This window comes from Ursus americanus, chromosome 1, assembly GCF_024610735.1.
Source record: "Ursus americanus isolate L20-20 chromosome 1, mUrsAme1.1.p, whole genome shotgun sequence".
NCBI classification, from domain to species: Eukaryota; Metazoa; Chordata; class Mammalia; order Carnivora; family Ursidae; genus Ursus; species Ursus americanus.
The window spans coordinates 75,542,365-75,558,781 of record NC_142127.1 but is presented as its reverse complement, the minus strand read 5'-3'; the positions used below and the strand labels follow the sequence as shown (position 1 = coordinate 75,558,781).

At 43.9% G+C, this 16,417-nt stretch overlaps 1 protein-coding gene and 1 non-coding gene across 2 annotated transcripts in view; both read right to left on the bottom strand.

The window, feature by feature from the left end:
• KIAA2012 (KIAA2012 ortholog) overlaps positions 1–16,417 on the bottom strand; it is a 102,424-nt gene that overhangs the window by 27,963 nt on the left and 58,044 nt on the right. Inside the window, exons 14-15 of the mRNA XM_087862748.1 lie at positions 8,434–8,571; positions 225–297 (exon numbers count right to left, since the gene is read on the bottom strand). Of these exons, the coding sequence (XP_087718874.1) occupies positions 225–297; positions 8,434–8,571 (211 nt within the window). The remainder of the gene's footprint in view (positions 1–224; positions 298–8,433; positions 8,572–16,417) is intronic.
• On the bottom strand, positions 1,882–1,987 carry LOC123798331 (U6 spliceosomal RNA). Its single transcript, XR_006781253.1, has one exon. It is a non-coding gene; the product is annotated as a U6 spliceosomal RNA (small nuclear RNA).

Genomic DNA, 16,417 nt, shown 5'->3' with positions numbered 1-16,417 from the left:
GAAATCTTTCAGTAAGTCCAAGAATATAAAAGCATGCTATCATCAGTTGGTTCGTGATGCACTAAAAACCATCAGCATCTGAACTCAGCACTTTGGCATGTTTTCTGACTTCCGGCCCTGAGAGGAAATGGAAGAGTTATTCTGCATTAACATCTTTCAACCAGTGCAAACCTCATCAGACAATTATTGTGATAAGATTTAAAAACCAACCCAGCTGTCTCTACCTTGGGTGTCTTGATGATTTTCTGTGACGGGTCCTCCTGGTTCTTCATGATCGTCCAGTTCATCTCCATTTTCCTATGAAGTTAATACATAATAAAAAAAATACATAAGACAAAATAAAGGCAAACACTCCTGTGGTCCGTGCCCTTTGGTAAAAGGAAACCTAGTTTTCTTAGTTGTTTCTTCTCCTTCTTTGTCAGCTTATTTTAACTTTCAGTGTCCAAGAAGTCTAGAAGCAGTGTGAAGAACTCTAAAAAGCCAGGTGGGGTTAGCTGCAGTGTTGAGCACTGATGGGGTCTCAATTGTACTTCTCTTGTGGGGGGCTGGCCCACTGATGTGTGCAGTGACTGCTCCATGCCTGGCATTAACTGGGGGTGGGGAGATGAATGCCACACGCAAAGGCCAACTCACAAAGGAGCAAGTTACCTCCAGGGACTTGATGGCTGACTGGGGTGATGAGAGTAGACACTGAAAGAATGGGAAGGGTGGGATGAATCAGAATCCCAAGGACTTGAAGGTAGATTAAGGGCTTCTGTCTTTATCTTGAGAACAAATGGAAGGTACTGAGGATTTAAGGCAGGGAAGCAAAAGGGTCAGATTAGCCTTTTGTCGAGTTTGCAGATGACCTCAGATTGGGTTTCTCACCACATCTAACCCCTTTTCCTTCTTTCTCCCAGTCATACAAACTGCTTGCCATCCACCATCTAGGAATCTCTATAACAGTGGTTCTCAACACTGCTGCACAGTTAGAATTATTTGTGGAGCTTTAAAAAGTATGATTCCCAGTCCTGACCCCCAAACCATAAAATCAGACTTTCTGGAACTAGGGCATTTTCAAGGCTTCTCTTGATTCCAATATGTAGCCAGGGCTGATGGTCACTGTTCTCCTCCAGGGCATTGTCAGAAGAGCAGCATGTTGGTAGCCAGGGTGATGTGGCAGGTAGATCAATGACTTAAGTAAAGCCTCGTGTGTCTGATGAAGTCAGCTCTTGGCCTTTGTCACCTGGATCTCTGCTGAATCTACAGCTTCAAGTCAGCTACAGAGAAGGAACTGGATATGGAGAGCCCTGGAAGTCTCCCCTAGGACCAAAGTTCCTTAATATTTAGTGGCAATCAGTTCTTCCACTTTGTTATCAAATACCCAAACTGCTTTGGGAAGAGACAATTAATTATCTGCTAATTTGTTTGATGTTCTCTTCTTACTCTATGGCTTTTTACCCTGTGTGTTTCTCACTTGTTAGATTTAAGTTTGTAGCTAATGAGATAATCTGCCGTAAAAGAGCTAGAGCTGGGGCACCTGCCTAGCTCAGTTGGAAGAGCATGTGACTCTTGATTTCAGGGTTGTGAGTTCGAGCTGTACGTTGGGTGTAGAGATTGCTTTAATTAATTTAAATAAAAAAAATAAAATATATCTTTAAAAAAAGAGCTACAACTGTTAAATAGTCTTCTTTCTTTCTTTTTCTGCTTTTCAAGTTTTTATTTTTTATTTTTTATTTATTTATTTTTTTTTATTAATCTCTAAACCCAATGTGGGCCTCAAACTCACGACTCTGGGATCAAGAGTCACACCATCCTCTTCCAAATGAGTCAGCCAGGTACCCCCTAGTTTTTATTTTAATTCCAGTTTATTAACGTACAGCATTAGTTTTAGGTGTACGAAAAAATAGGGAACCCTTCATGAATTTGTTTGTCATCCTTGTTCAGGGACCATGCTAATCTTCTCGTATCACTCCAATTTTAGCATATGTGCTGCCGATGCGAGCACAGTAATTTTCTTTCTTTTGCATTTCTCATTTTGGAGACAAAACAGATCTGGCCTTGGTGCAGTAAAAAAAAATCATCCCTAAATAAATGGAAAGGTCTTCTGAAAAATTACAACAGGAAAACCCACCTTGGTCACCCGTAAACTGCTAAGTTTTAAGAGTAGAAAAGAGATGAACTGAAAGACAAATTCCTGTTTTCAGTCCTTTTAATATAATGGGAAAATGGATTAAAAGGGAGAAACAAGCTGCTCCTTTGGAAGAATTTTAAAGGCAAGAAAGATAAACCTTCAGTCTTAACAACATGTAGCTATGAGGCTTCGGGGCAAGAAATATTCTCATTTCGCAGATGGGGAGATGGAGGGAGTCAGGGACATTGAAAGAACTTTCTGGCAGGTCCCTGTTAGAAAAAGAAGTAGTCTGAATTTGAAATTCTGTCTGTTGCTTAGAAAACTATAAAAAAAACCCTATCATGTTTTAGATATATGAACACGTGAGAAATGACTTATACCTAAGGTCATTCACTGCAACAGATTTGAAACAACCTAAAAGTGCTACCAATCGAGGGCTAGTCAAATAAGTTATGGTAATTCACACAATGGAATATTACGCAAGTGTGAAAAGCATCTCTTTATGAATTAACATAGAAAGAACTCCAAGATCTATTAAGTAAAAATACGTAAGACTCTGAACACTGTGTATGATATTAAAGTGTGTATAAAATATGTGTCTGTGTATTCCTGTATGTGTACTGGCTTAGGTATGTGTACTACAGGTCAGGAAGGACACACAGGAAGCTAGTAACAGTGGAACCCAGGGGGAGGGGAGCAGAACAGCTGAGAGACATACCCTTTTATACTTAAATTTCAAAGACCATCTGAATATATTTCAAATTCAAAATTGGAATTAAAAAACTGAAACTACTAACATAACAGTGTATGTCAACTATACATCAATTTAAAAAAAACCCTAAGCCAGGGGCCCCCTGGGGGCTCAGTTGGTTAAGTGTCTGCCTTCAGCTCAGGTCATGATCTCAGGGTTCTGGGATTGAGCCCTGCATTGGGCTCCCTGCTCAGTGGGGAGCCTGCTTCTCCCTCTCCTTCTCCCTCTGTGGTCTCTCCCCCTCTCAAATAAATAAATAAAATCTTTAAAAAAATTAAAAACCTAAACCAAATAAAATGCAATTTGTCATTTTTAGTATGAATTTTGAAATGTAATGACTAAACCGCGTGATTGAAGCATGTAATGACACTTGATGAGTGAGTGAAACAAACCGAAGGACTGAAAATTTGATCCCAGCTTGGTTATTTCAGCCAAGTCATTTGCTTGTCATCTGTTCGTTCAGCCCAGGAACACTGATGGAGTGTTGTGTGCCAGGTTGTGTGTTCGGCATTGGGAGCACAAAGCTGAAGGATCTATTTGTAAGCCGCTCACTGACTTGTGGAGAAACAACATAAAACCTCAGCATTGCAGTGCTGTGATACACGTTGTGACAGATTACGACAGGTTTCTGCAGGACCTCACAGGAGGTGAAGCTAAATTGGTCTGGGGAAGGCTTGGTTACCAGGGGACATAGTGCTGAGTCTTGCAGAGAAGGGGAGGTAGGGTAGTTCCGGGCAGAGGAAGCGGCCTGGGCTGGTCAGGGGGTAGTGTGGTGTGGCTGCCGTGCGTGGACAGTGTGAATTAGATATGGGCCAGATCTTGCAGGTTGCAGTATGGAGTTTTAAAAAAATGGATTTGTTCTCTTTTTCTATTTATAAAAGAAATACATCTTGGATACCAGGATTTAACCAGAAGGCTAATGAGGACATGGTAAGGAATTTCAAGCAAACCAGTGAGAGGACTGAGCTGTATTTAGAAAAAGCGCTGGCAGCAGTGTGGTATTATAGGGCTGGGGGTGGGTGGGGATATTAACAAACACTTTGTAAATACAAACTGCAGCACTGAAACCAGACATGAGATGCAGTTGCCTGAGTGGCTGGGGTGCGGGTCCTGCCGTCAGACTGCCTGGGGCCCTGACTCCTACACTTCATGCCTTACAGAGCATGTGACTTACTCAAACCCTGAGCCTCAGTTTCTTCAAAGGACAGGGGCTGGGCCAGGTGGCCTGCAGTTCTCATCTCTTCTCAGAGAATCTTCCACTAGTCTTGCCCACTACCCTCATGCACAGTGCCCCATCTGAGCACGGTACTTCTAGGCCCATGGCAGGCTTTCATGAGGAGCTGCCTGGAGAATGGAGCAGCGTGGGATGCAGGGGTCAGGGAGGGGTGAGGCTCCAGTGGGCCAGCAGCCAACTACATGACCTATCTCTGCACCTCACTCTCTCCATCTGTGAAATGGGAGTAATAATATTGTACAGGCTTCTTCTTAAAAAGCTTATTTAGGAAAATACATTTGGAAATTCTGTGTAACATGCCACAATTCATGCATCTAAATGTCTAATTTCAACAGCTTCTTAATAACGGAAGAAAATCAGTATCTAGGGGCACCTGGGTGGCTCACTCGGTTAAGTGTCTGCCTTCAGCTTGGGTTGTGATCCCAGGGTCCTAAAATCAAGCCCCGTATCAGGATCCTGCTCATTGGGGAGTCTGCTTCTCCCTCTCCTTCTGCTTCTGCCTCTCCCCCTTCCCCTACCCACTGCTCGCACTCTCTCTCGCTCTAAATAAATAAATAAAATCTTAAAAAAAAAAAAGAAAAAATCAGTGTCTTATTTAAGAGTTTCAACTTCAAGGTAGTACAACTTTTCTTGTATATTATAAATATCTTGCACGTTTTCTTTAGTAAAGAAAACTGATTTATGAAAATCATAAGGCATCTTGTATTACTAAGATTAAAATATATTATTAAATCTCTGCTCCTCTCCTAGGTTCTGAGGCCAAAACAAAGATGTACAATTAAATCCTTCTCGGAAACAGAGTAGACTGACTTTGTCAAGATCAGGTATTGTGGGTTTTGTGGCTTTGAATCCTAGCGCCCTCTGCTGGCAGCCATGTCACCAATCATAGGCTCATTCCACCAGCCCTGCTTCTTCATCTGTACAGCGGGGATGGGCACACTCACCAGGAAGGGGGTGGGAAAATTAAGTAAGTTCTAATATGGGCCTGGTCCTAAGCAGGAATCAATGAATGTTTGTTCCTTTCTCCTTTATGAGTTGAATCTTTTGTAAATGTGAACATTCTTTCAAGATTATTTCATGTAATTCTTGCCTCACTGTTGAGAAGCAGGTATGGAGGTCCCAGTATTACTATTTTCATTTTACTAAAGAGGAAGCACAGTCCCAGAGGTGTTACAAGGTCACTCTTTAGGGGTTTTCAGTGAGGCTTTATGGCAGATGGTTGAAAACATGGGCTCTGGAGCTGGGCTGTCTTTATCTTATTTCTGTCATTTCTTACCAATGGTAGGACATTTGGGGAGTTACTTAACCTCTCAATGCCTTAGTTCTCTCATCTCTAAAATGGGCTAATGTTATCTATTTCTTCGGTTCGTTTTGTGAATTAAAGGAGTTCTTGCACGTAAAATTTAGAACAGTCTGGCACAGAGTAAGTGCTCAGTAATGTCAGCAATTATGATTATTTGCATCTTTTTCCATTCCCCTTTTCTGCCTCAATATTTTTATCTCCAACTCTCGAACCCTGAAATGTGCAATGCTTCCTACATGCACCAGGAAAAAAAGAATGAAATGCCCTGTGGATAGGCAGGAAATGCACAAATGACATGTGTAGAATGAGCTGGTTTCTATAAAGCTTCAGATGCTGAGGACAGGACTTTCTCTGTTTGAATTCACCATTCTTTTCTACACAAGCCCTGAGATTAAGTCCTTTTCTACAATACTTAAGGATTTCCTAAGAATCTAGGAGCTACCATATCAAGAAGGGGAAGGTTTACCTACGGAGAGCTTTTAACATTGAACATTCTCAAGAAAGGGTGTGATCTTTTGGGCAAGGACAGTCTGGGAGTCTGAAAGCCTAGTGTGTGCTCTGTGAGCCCCTGCAGAAGCAGGCTGAGTTATAGTTTCTGTGAGTCTTACAACGGGTGGACTGGAAAGTGGGCCTTAGGGGTGACAATGCCTTCCCCTCTGTAACACGGTGCCAACATTGCTGAACAGAAAATGTAATTCAAATCATTGTGGACACTAAATACACAAAAAATAATTGTAAAATTCTACAATCTGAAATCTGTAGTTCCTAGAAGCTCCATAAATATATTTATCTCATTTCCATAGTAATTATCACCTTTGGACATACTATACATGTTGCCTAGGGCAGAACAAGGATCCTGTTCTCTTTTGTTTGCTGATATATTCCAAATGCCCAGAAAGGGCCAGACACATAGTAGGTAGCAGATGCTCACTATGGATTGAATGAGTAGTGATGATGTTGATGATATCCCATCCCAGGAAGTACTAACCATAATTCTTTAGGCCCTAAGGGGAGAACTAAACTGATGCTAAGAAAAAAAGAATGGTTTCATTAGTATAAGTATTTGGGACTGAATGGTCTTCCTCCAAAATTAATATATCGAAGTCCACCACCAGTACCTCAGAATGTGATTGTACTTGGAGATATGGTCTTTAAAAATTTAAATTGAGGTGGGCTCATCATTGGTGGGGGCTCTAATCCAATATGACTGGTGTCTTATAAGAAGAGGTGATTAGGACACAGACACACACAGAGGAAAGACCATGTGAAGACACAGAGAGAAGACGGCTATCTACAAGCCAAGGAGAAAGGCCTCAGAAGAAACCAACCCTGCCAATACCTAGATCTCAGACTTCTGGCTTCCAGAATTGTGAGAAAATAAATTTCAGTTTAGCCACCCAGTCTGTGGTACTTTGTTCGGTGGCCCTAGCAAACTCATATAATGCATAATGAATTAAAGTAATTAGTTTGAATATGTAGCAACTTTTTTTTTCTTGTCTAGAATCATTCTCTCTTACTGTGGTTATAAGGACCCTCTTTGGGGTGCCTGGATGGCTCAGTTGTTAAGCGTCTGCCTTCGGCTCAGGGCGTGATCCTGGGAGTTCTGGGATCGAGCCCCGTATCAGGCTCCTCTGCTGGAGCCTGCTTCTTCCTCTCCCATTCCCCCTGCTTGTGTTACCCCTCTCAATGGCTCTCTCTCTCTGTCAAATAAATAAATAAAATTAAAAAAAAAAAAAGACCTTCTTTTTCCTTTTTGAGACATTCCTCCCCTCCCCACCTTTAATCCCTGTGACTTCAGGCTGGGCCATTAGTGTATTCCAATTTCCTGGCCACAGTGATTTATTTGGGTGTGGGTATGTGACCCAAGTTGGGCCAATGAGATTTAGTTCCAGAATGATCCAGGAAAGAAAAGTCAGTGATCATCTCATTACATGGGGAAAGAGCTTATCCCAGAGGAAACAGAGGAACGCAGAGCCAGCCATTGAGTGAGATAGACTGGGGACAGATACATGACTCTTCATTGAAGCCCCACACAGCAGAGCTGGGATTGGAGTAGCCCAGAGAAGATGTAACCTGAGAACTCTGTATTAGCTGAGGTTAGGAGGGTGACCCTCATGACCTCCCAAGTCTCTGACAGTTTACAGCATCAGATAGTGCCACCATCCTGAACCCTGCATGTATTTGGTTTCTTCTCCACTGTTTCTGTCTTTCCTAGTCACTTCTTATCAAGGGCCTGGGATGTTGGTCTCTAGGATTGTACAAAGGATCGGAGATCCTTCAATGCCAAGCCTTACTTGTTTCCTGATTAGTTTCTTTTACTCCCTGATCATTTATTTCCAGTTCATTCAGTTCTTAGGGGGCAAAGAATGGGTAAGAAGAGGACCGTAAGCCAGAGGCTGTTGGATAAAAAGGGGACCAATTTACGGGGCCTTCAGTGAGCACCTCGCCTGTGCCAGGCGCTGTGTTAGATGCTGGGGCAGGAGACAGTATTGCAATGGTGGACAAATGACATCCACACCGTAGGAACTCGCAGTACCCGTAACTGGTATGAAGCTGAGTTTAGGAAAATAATGAACTCTTAGAGAACAGAAAATAAGGTCAGACATTCAAAGAGGATATGCAGCTGACTTGTAAATAGTTACCAAGAATCAATCTTCTCCTCCAGTCAGAATACCAGCTCTACTCAGTTATGGTGATAAAAAAGTAACAATTATTTTAGCTACTGTCAAGATAAAATGAATTATATTTGCTTGTTTTATGAGGTAGTTCAAGGTTATCCTTTCTCCTCTCTTTTCTCTGTCCCCCACCACCCAAACCAGATATCCAACCGATCTGTCCCGATGGCTGGCTGTGATTACCGTCCTAATTTGTTCTGCCTTCATCTGCTACAAACTGCCTATGTTCTGTCCCTTCTGATAAAGCAGGAACTCTGAGGGACTTCTGAAGCTGTTTTTGTACCATGCAGAAATGTATTAACTGGAATGCCTGTGTATGTGTCTATAAAACCCCTCGTCTTCTCAGTGTGAGATCACCTTCAGGAACGGCGTCATGTCGATGTGCAGCTTGCGCGTGTAAAATTCTTTTCTGTTTGAACATATCAGCCCTTTATTTATACAACTTTGAGGCTCTCCTGTCTTCTGAGCTGCTGCCTCCAAGGACTGCTGGGCTCCCTGTGAAGAGAAGCAGAAAGCTCAACTTTCATAGGAATGATATACAGTGCGACAAGAGCTAGTCTAAATCCCCAAATATTTATAGAAAGTAATTTTTCATCGTTGGAACACTAGTCATAACACCTATTTTTACCATCGAAGACACAGGGGGCCCAGATGTATAGAGGATAATCCAAGACTGGTTATTAATTCATAGCTGGGGTCAGTATAATGGGAAAGGGGATAAAAGGACCTTCCTGTGTCTCGTGGTTGTAATCATTTTATTTAATTCTCACAACAACCCTGTTCTTGTTATTCCCATTTCACAGATGAGGAACCAGAGGCTCTGGGAGTTACTTAACGTAACTTGCCCAAAGCCATACAGCTGGTAAATGGCAGAGCTGAAATCACCATCTGCCCCAGACTCCTTTTTTAATGAGATCTTTTCAATACTTCTATGGCTTCCACAAATGGTTTTCTTTTTTTTTTTTTAAGATTTTATTTATTTATGTGACAGAGAGACAGCCAGCAAGAGAGGGAACACAAGAAGGGGGAGTGGGAGAGGAAGAAGCAGGCTCCCAGTGGAGGAGCCTGATGTGGGGCTCGATCCCAGAATGCCAGGATCATGCCCTGAGCTGAAGGCAGACGCTTAACGACTGCGCTACCCAGGCGCCCCCACAAATGGTTTTCAAATCTACCTTGCAGATAAAGTTATAGCAAGATTCCAGTTTATTTGCAAGCTTAGAATGTGTTTGATGTGTTAGGAGGAGTGATTTGAATGAATCTAGCAAGAGGGAAGGAAGAATGGGAGGCCCTGTGGCCTCTTCAGTCTCTTGGGCCATGCTCTCTCCTGTTACCACAACAGGCAAATGATGTCATGAGTCAGAGCACAATGAAGTTTGATCTGAAGTTGCTTTCTAGCCCATGCTCCATACTGTAAGCTGGGCGATCTTTCCAAGATGCAAAGGGGACCATACCAGTCCTCTCCTCTGCTTAAAATATTAAAAGGCCCTTGCTCTCAGCATGAAGGCCAACTCACTTAAAAGACCCTTTTTGCTTGGCTCTGGACCATCTCTCCTGCCTCATTCTGTCATTCAACAAATATTTATTGAGTGCCTTTTCTATGCCCAGTAGCGCAGATACGACAGTGCAAGAAGCAGACAGAAGTCTCCACCCTAGTGAAAACGGCACATACATTCCATTGGGAGGGAAGAGATAACAAACTAGTGCAACATAAGTTATGTCTGCCAGTGATTTACGATATGAAGAAAAATAAAGCAGCGAGGGGAGTAAGGAGTAGCTGAGGAGAGCAGTCGAAGCTGCAGTTTTAAGCAGGGTACTCGGGGAAGGCTCCACAAGAAAATGATGTTTGAGGGGCGCCTGGGTGGCTCAGTCAGTTAAGCATTTGCCTTTGGCTCGGGCTGTGATCCCGGGGTCCTGGGATTGAGCTCCACATCCAGCTCTCTGCCCTGTGGGGAACCTGCCTCTCCCTCTCCCTCTGCCTGCCCCTTTGCTTACTATAAAATAAAATCTTAAAAAAAGGGGGGGGGGTGTTTGAGCAAAGCTCTGAAGAAGGCCAGGGCAGGTTCTGTGGGGTTTTCTGCAGGCACAATTTCCCTCCCTGTGGGAATAGCAAGTGTGAAGAGCTACCGCCAACACTGACCTTTCTGTTCCTGAAGCAATGCCCTTCCCTTTCCTGGCAACACACACCTCCCTTCAAATTCTTCCTTATTCTTCAGGTCTGGGCCTTTCATGAGATCCCACAGCACTGACACTTCCCCCATTGCCCACAAGGGTGCTCATGCTGTGCAGCCAATTCGCCCCCCACTAGACTATAAGCTCCATGAGGGCAGGAACCATGACTGTGCTGTTCCCAGGTAGCAGCAGTGCCTGGTACAGGGTCTGGAAACAAACACGCACTTGATAGTATTTGCTGAACAGAAGAGTAACAATCACATTGGGGCAAGCTATGTGTTATGGCCCAAATCAGTTGCAACGCGGAAGGCCGGTGAAGACGTCTCTACAGGAAGTATGTGCTGACCTCCAAGGCCTGTCCTCTGCATAGCCCTGGCTCCTCATTTCCAAAGAGCAAAGTTATTTGTTATTTTTCAGGGCTGATTTGCTGGGGTCACTAGTATGCCATGAGATCACCGTGGGTGTGGATTTGATCATTTCCATATTTTCTAGGAGACTAAATCTCAGATGTCTGTCTCTCTGGGCCATTATAAACTCCCCCTCCTATAACATTTATATTAAAGTATTAATGATGAATTAACAGTTGGGTCCCCACAAACAGCCATCATTTTGATGAACACCTCCACCCATTTCCTTTGTTTTGAAATGTGGCTAGAGATAAAGACTTTTCTGGACAAATACATATCCAATTTTTTGTCATCTCAGTCATATATCTGATTAGCTCCTCAGAGTGAGACAGCCTCTCCCAGTTTCTAGATCAAATGAAAACATTTGGTCCAAGCTAGAATCAGACAAAAATTTGAAGCTTTCTAGCTTCTAAAATCATGCACGAATCACTGGGTGCAATAACAGAAATCAGACAATAATGATTTGAGGGAAATTTCTCCATTATCTTCAAGGGAAGATTTTGTGTTAGCCCAGAGGACAAAAGCATAGTCACAGCCAGTTCCAATGGCTAGAATTACTTTAACTCCTTATGTGAGGCTCAGATTGAAGAGTGGTAAGTTGAGAGGCTTTGAGAAAAGTCTCTCCAAATCATCTGACCTGTAAATCTTTTCTGTTTTTCTTAAGTGGTCTCCATGCCCAGCGTGGAGCCCAACATGGGGCTTGAACTCACGACCTTGAGATCAAGACCTGGGCTGAGATCAAGAGTCTGACACTTAACTGACTGAGCCACCCAGGTGCCCCCAAGCCTGTAAATCTTTTGATAAAACAATTCTTTTGACTATATGGCTCATCTCCTTAACTTTAGGGGCCATGAATTCTAGCTTGATGGAATGTCTTCTGTGAAGGCTCTATAGTCACTGGAATGTGAAGAACTATTTTTGCTTATTACATTCAAGTGTTCTAACAAATAAATGATAGTGAAAGGGGCTTGGGAGATGGGAGGAAAGAACAGATTAAATATATAAAGAGGATTCTGGGAGGTGGTGAGGAGAAATAAGTCAGAAAGTTAAAACCAGGCAGGAAAGCCATGCGTTGGGATGGGTTTGCATTTATTCATTAAGCTGATATTTATTCGGTGATATTGTATGTGTCAGACAAGCAAACATGTACATAACCAGGATGATTTTAGATAGTGATCAGTCTATGAAGACGATGGAATGGGATAGGATGGAGGTTGATGCGGAGGGGTGGGACTTGCCTTTGGGTGATGAGAGAAGACCTTTCCAAGATGACTGGAGCAGAGAGCTGGGTGACAAGAAGGAGTCAACCTTGGAAGCCTCTCTCTATCTTTAGCCATCAGGGTAGCCTGTATCTGATTATTCTGAGGTAAAACCAGGCAGGGGTTCTCTGAAAAGCAAAGTGGAATTCCTGATTCCTAGGCCTGTTCTGACTGGCCCTCTGGGTTCCATCCCTGATCCTGCAAGGCACCTTCTGTTTTCTGGGTGGGAGAGCCATCATAATTGACACTTGCAACTCTTGGGCTATTTTGAGAGCAAAGAGAGCAGAATAAATAGTAAACAGGAGCCAAGGTATCTGAAGATGCAAAAGGGGGAAGAAAGCACAAGGATAGACAGAAGGGAAGGAAAATGGGGGAATTAGTAGAAAGCAGAGATGCCTGAAGCTTTTTCGTTTCTTCTTCTGTGCAGGCTTCAGTGGGAATGATTACAAAACTGGTGGAAGGGTGAAATGTTTAGCAGAAAATCAAAACCCACCTATACTGTATTGTAACCAATATTTTCATGTTCTGCTAAAAACACCTGGAAGCCTTTCTCTTCAGTAAATGAAACAATAAAGATTAATGAGTTAATTTGGTAAAGCTGATTTGAATTGCACAGAAGGTGTTGCGTAAGCACTTGGCATTTAAAAAGTTATCTGACATTTAAAAGGAGATGGCTGTTAATGAATTCAAGAGCTAATCTTATACTCTGACAGAGAGAGCCATGGAAAATCCAGGATTATTATCTTGCTGTAAGCATGATGTGATTTAGTTGAAAGCCAGAACAAAAGAGAGCTATGGGCTGTAATACAAATACCCATATGCACACATATATAATGTAGAAAAACTTAGGATGTCCATTACATAAACACCATTTCCTTTCTTACTCCTATAATATCTGAGCCACAAACTTAAAGAAAAGCCCTTCTCTCAGGCAACTTTTCCTCCTCCTTTCAGCTTGTGTATTTTGAAGCATCACCACCATGGGTTGGCTCTACAGTCACTGGAACGTCTTACCTGAGAAAGAAAAGCAGATTCTAAACTCAGTCAGCTAGATCTCCACCCATGGGTCCCACAGAGCCACCAAAGATACAGATCTGTCCTGCAGGCATCTCTCAGACCCTCCTCTTTACTTCTCCCACTCCTTTCTAATTGGGGTTCCCCATCTCTGTAGCTGTGGCTTAATGGCTCCAAGAAGAGCTATTGTCCCTCATTAAGGAGCCTGCAACACTCTTGCTGTCTAACTGCCTCCCACGCAGCTCACAACTTCATTCTGCCTGAGAGAAAGCTGCCAAGAGTCTCTGGGAACCTGTGGGCAAGCTGAGCTGGAGGAAGAAAACAGAAGGAAGGAGGGCCTTTGTAGCCAAGATCTGAAATGTGCTGGGGCACACACCCCATCATTATCTTAATGCATGGAGAGCAGGGTCGGGAGGCTTTTGCTGAAACCCTTATGTGGTCTATCAAGTTGTCACATCAAACCTCTGTGCACGCAGGGCATTTGTCCCCTCCTGTGAGCAAACAAAAGGGAAAGAGCCAGTCTCTCCTTTGGACCACCAGGCCCCCCCTCCTTGGCTGAGAGTCGATCCCTCCACTTTCCTGGGGGTTGGGGGGACTCTGAATCCCAGCGGGGATGGACAGATCTGAGAGATTTAGTCACTGAGGGTGGGGAGGGGTGAGGAGGGCTAGGATTCTGAGCTTCCCCCTCACCATGCTCCCTGCTGGGTGGGTGGGGACCAAATCCTGGATAGGGCCGTTCCTGCCAGGGAGCCATGGGCTGAAGGGTCTGGCCAGTTCCCCAGCACTTGGTCTTCTCAGGCCCTGTTATTTCTTGCCTGTGGAACTAAAAGTGGGCAGTGGGAATGGGGACATAGTGGGAGCTGAGAGGGGAATAGAGCCCTGAGGAGTTCCCTATGACTGGGCTGCTTGGGAAGGGATCTGAGTGGGCCAGGGGCTTTGTATACACTATCAACTCAGGGTAACTGGGGGGGGGGGATCCGGCCTGTGTAAGGTCAGTGACCCCAACCAGTCCTAAGTCCCCCTTTGAGAACTTGTCTCTGTCTAGGTTCCCTTGGCCTGGAGGAGCAGAAGACCTCTAGTCTTTAGGAAGCCAGACAGAACACCAGGATCTAATTCAATAACCTGGTCTGCCTGCAAGGCCTCTTTCTGAGGAGAAAGGACCCCAAACCATGGTGTAGTTCCACTTATCACAAGTGTGCTCAGGGGTCCATGTGCCTGTCACCTGGGTTCATCCTGTTCAACTTGGCCCCTGCCTTCCTGGCCCACTTTTTGTGTTCTTTTGTTTTTGTTTTGTTTTGTTTTTTTAAAGATTTTATTTATTTGACAGAGATAGAGACAGCCAGCGAGAGAGGGGACACAAGCAGGGGGAGTGGGAGAGGAAGAAGCAGGCTCATAGCGGAAGAGCCTGATGTGGGACTCGATCCCAGATCACCGGGATCGCGCCCTGAGCCGAAGGCAGACGCTTAACCGCTGTGCCACCCAGGCGCCCCCACTTTTTGTGTTCTAAAGGCAATTTGGTGCTGGTGAGATGGGCTGAGGGCATGGTTTTGGGAAGGGCTCTGAAAGAAGGCATGGCAGACAGACAGTTTGGTTGGAAGCCAGAAGAGCCTTCTCATTTCCCCTCCAGGCACAAATTTCGGTCTCCATCCACTTTTTTATGCCGCAACTCTACAAAAGGAGATTTTACATCCTCCTGTGTGTTTAGCAAATTAGCCCCAATAGCTAGCAAACATAGATTAGGAAGAGAAACACTGCAATCTCCAGTCTTAGCTTTTGTGAGAGAGACTCATTTAGGGACTTTTGCCATGTCATTAAGCTTTTTGTGCCTCAGTTTCCCTACTATACAATGGGGCCAACCAACTGCAGTGTTCCCCTCAGGGAGCGTTTGAATAATGAAACTCAGGACACTAATTCTACTATCTGGAAGTAAATCTTATCCATGAGTTCTAATTGATATTGTCTTCAGTTTAATTAAGTGCTTTGTTGACACAACAGAATCATTGTTTATCTGGTTTAGCAGGAGCTGGAGGAGAGAAATTTTAAGCCAAAATAGTGATCTCTTTTGCCCCAGGGGAGGTAGAAACTAGCTTTTTCTGTGAGGGGGTGTCTGGCTGTTTTCAGGATGGAACTTTGCCTGTGTTTGAGAGATGACGCATTCTATTTTAGACCGGGAGATGAGAGGTGGTGGGGTGCAGGGTGGGAAATCTGAACAAGTCCCTACCTCCTTCTAACCCAACACTTTAAGCCAAAACTGTGTGACTTCCTTGTTATCGCTGGGTCTGGTGTGACTTCTCCTATCTGACAGCCAACTGAGAGACAGGGAATCTCAACTTGCAAACTGATTCCACTGTAAAAGGTCATTTAAAATCAGTCAATTTTCACTAGAAAAAGAAATGATACCCATGTTGCTTTGATTCCCACACTGGCCCATAAAAGTTTATCTAACCCATAATTTAGCTGGACTAAAAAAGCTGAACTAGCCGTGGTAGTGCTGGGACAGCAGAGGGCTGGAAGGAGAGAAACAAAGATCTCCTTTCCCTTTCTTTCCCCGCCCCCTTCCTTTCCTTTGGGCCTTCCTGTCCTCTGACCTCTAAGTTTTCTTGGGCAGCCCTGTGCTGGATGGAAGGGGGGGGGGGGGCACTGCATCTGGTAGGAGGAGGTAGTCAGTGCTCCTGACTCCAAAATTCTCTGCCTCCCCCGTGTCCCAGGCCTTCAACTGTGCTTCCTTAGGTGCAGGACAGAAAACAATTAAAAAAAAAAAAAAAATTCACAATGAGATACGAGAAGCCCAAAGGAATCTCTAATAGGTAGAAATGTAAGCAGTGAAACAAAATCCAGACAGCATGGAGGGTATTTGGTTGGGGGGACAGTTGGGCTTGGGAGTTGGGGGTGGGTAGAGTGGGGGATGGGGATAATGGTAGGTAGACTGGCTCACAATCCTTTAAATTATTCCTACTTTTCAAGCTTCTCCTTTCCCACATCTGACTGTTTCGATTGTATACAAGCTCCAGGTTCTGTTTTGTAATGGCTTTCAAGCAGAGAGCAGGGGAATAGAATACTTTACTATTGTAATTTATTAGGATGGCTTAGTGACAAACATTGTGCTAATCCCTTTCCATATGTTGTTTCATCTAATTCTTGTCATGACCCCCATGAGGGACATGTTATTATCCTTCACAGTTGAGGACACTGGGCCTCAGAGAGGGTAAATAAACTGCCTGAAATCACACAACCAATTGGGAAGAAGCCGGGATCTAATGCAACTTCGTGGGATTCCCAAACCAGCAGACCTCTTTGCAAGTGCAGGTCACAGGCTGAATGGGAGTCTGTCGTGACATCTGTTTCCTCATCTGTAAAATGGGGATAATAACTGTACCTACTTCATAGAGATACTGTAAGGATTAAGGGAGATAATCAATGCTGTACATAGTAAACCTCAAAAACACCGGCTGTTATTGTTATTTAAAAAGACCCTCTCAAGACAATGGGGAG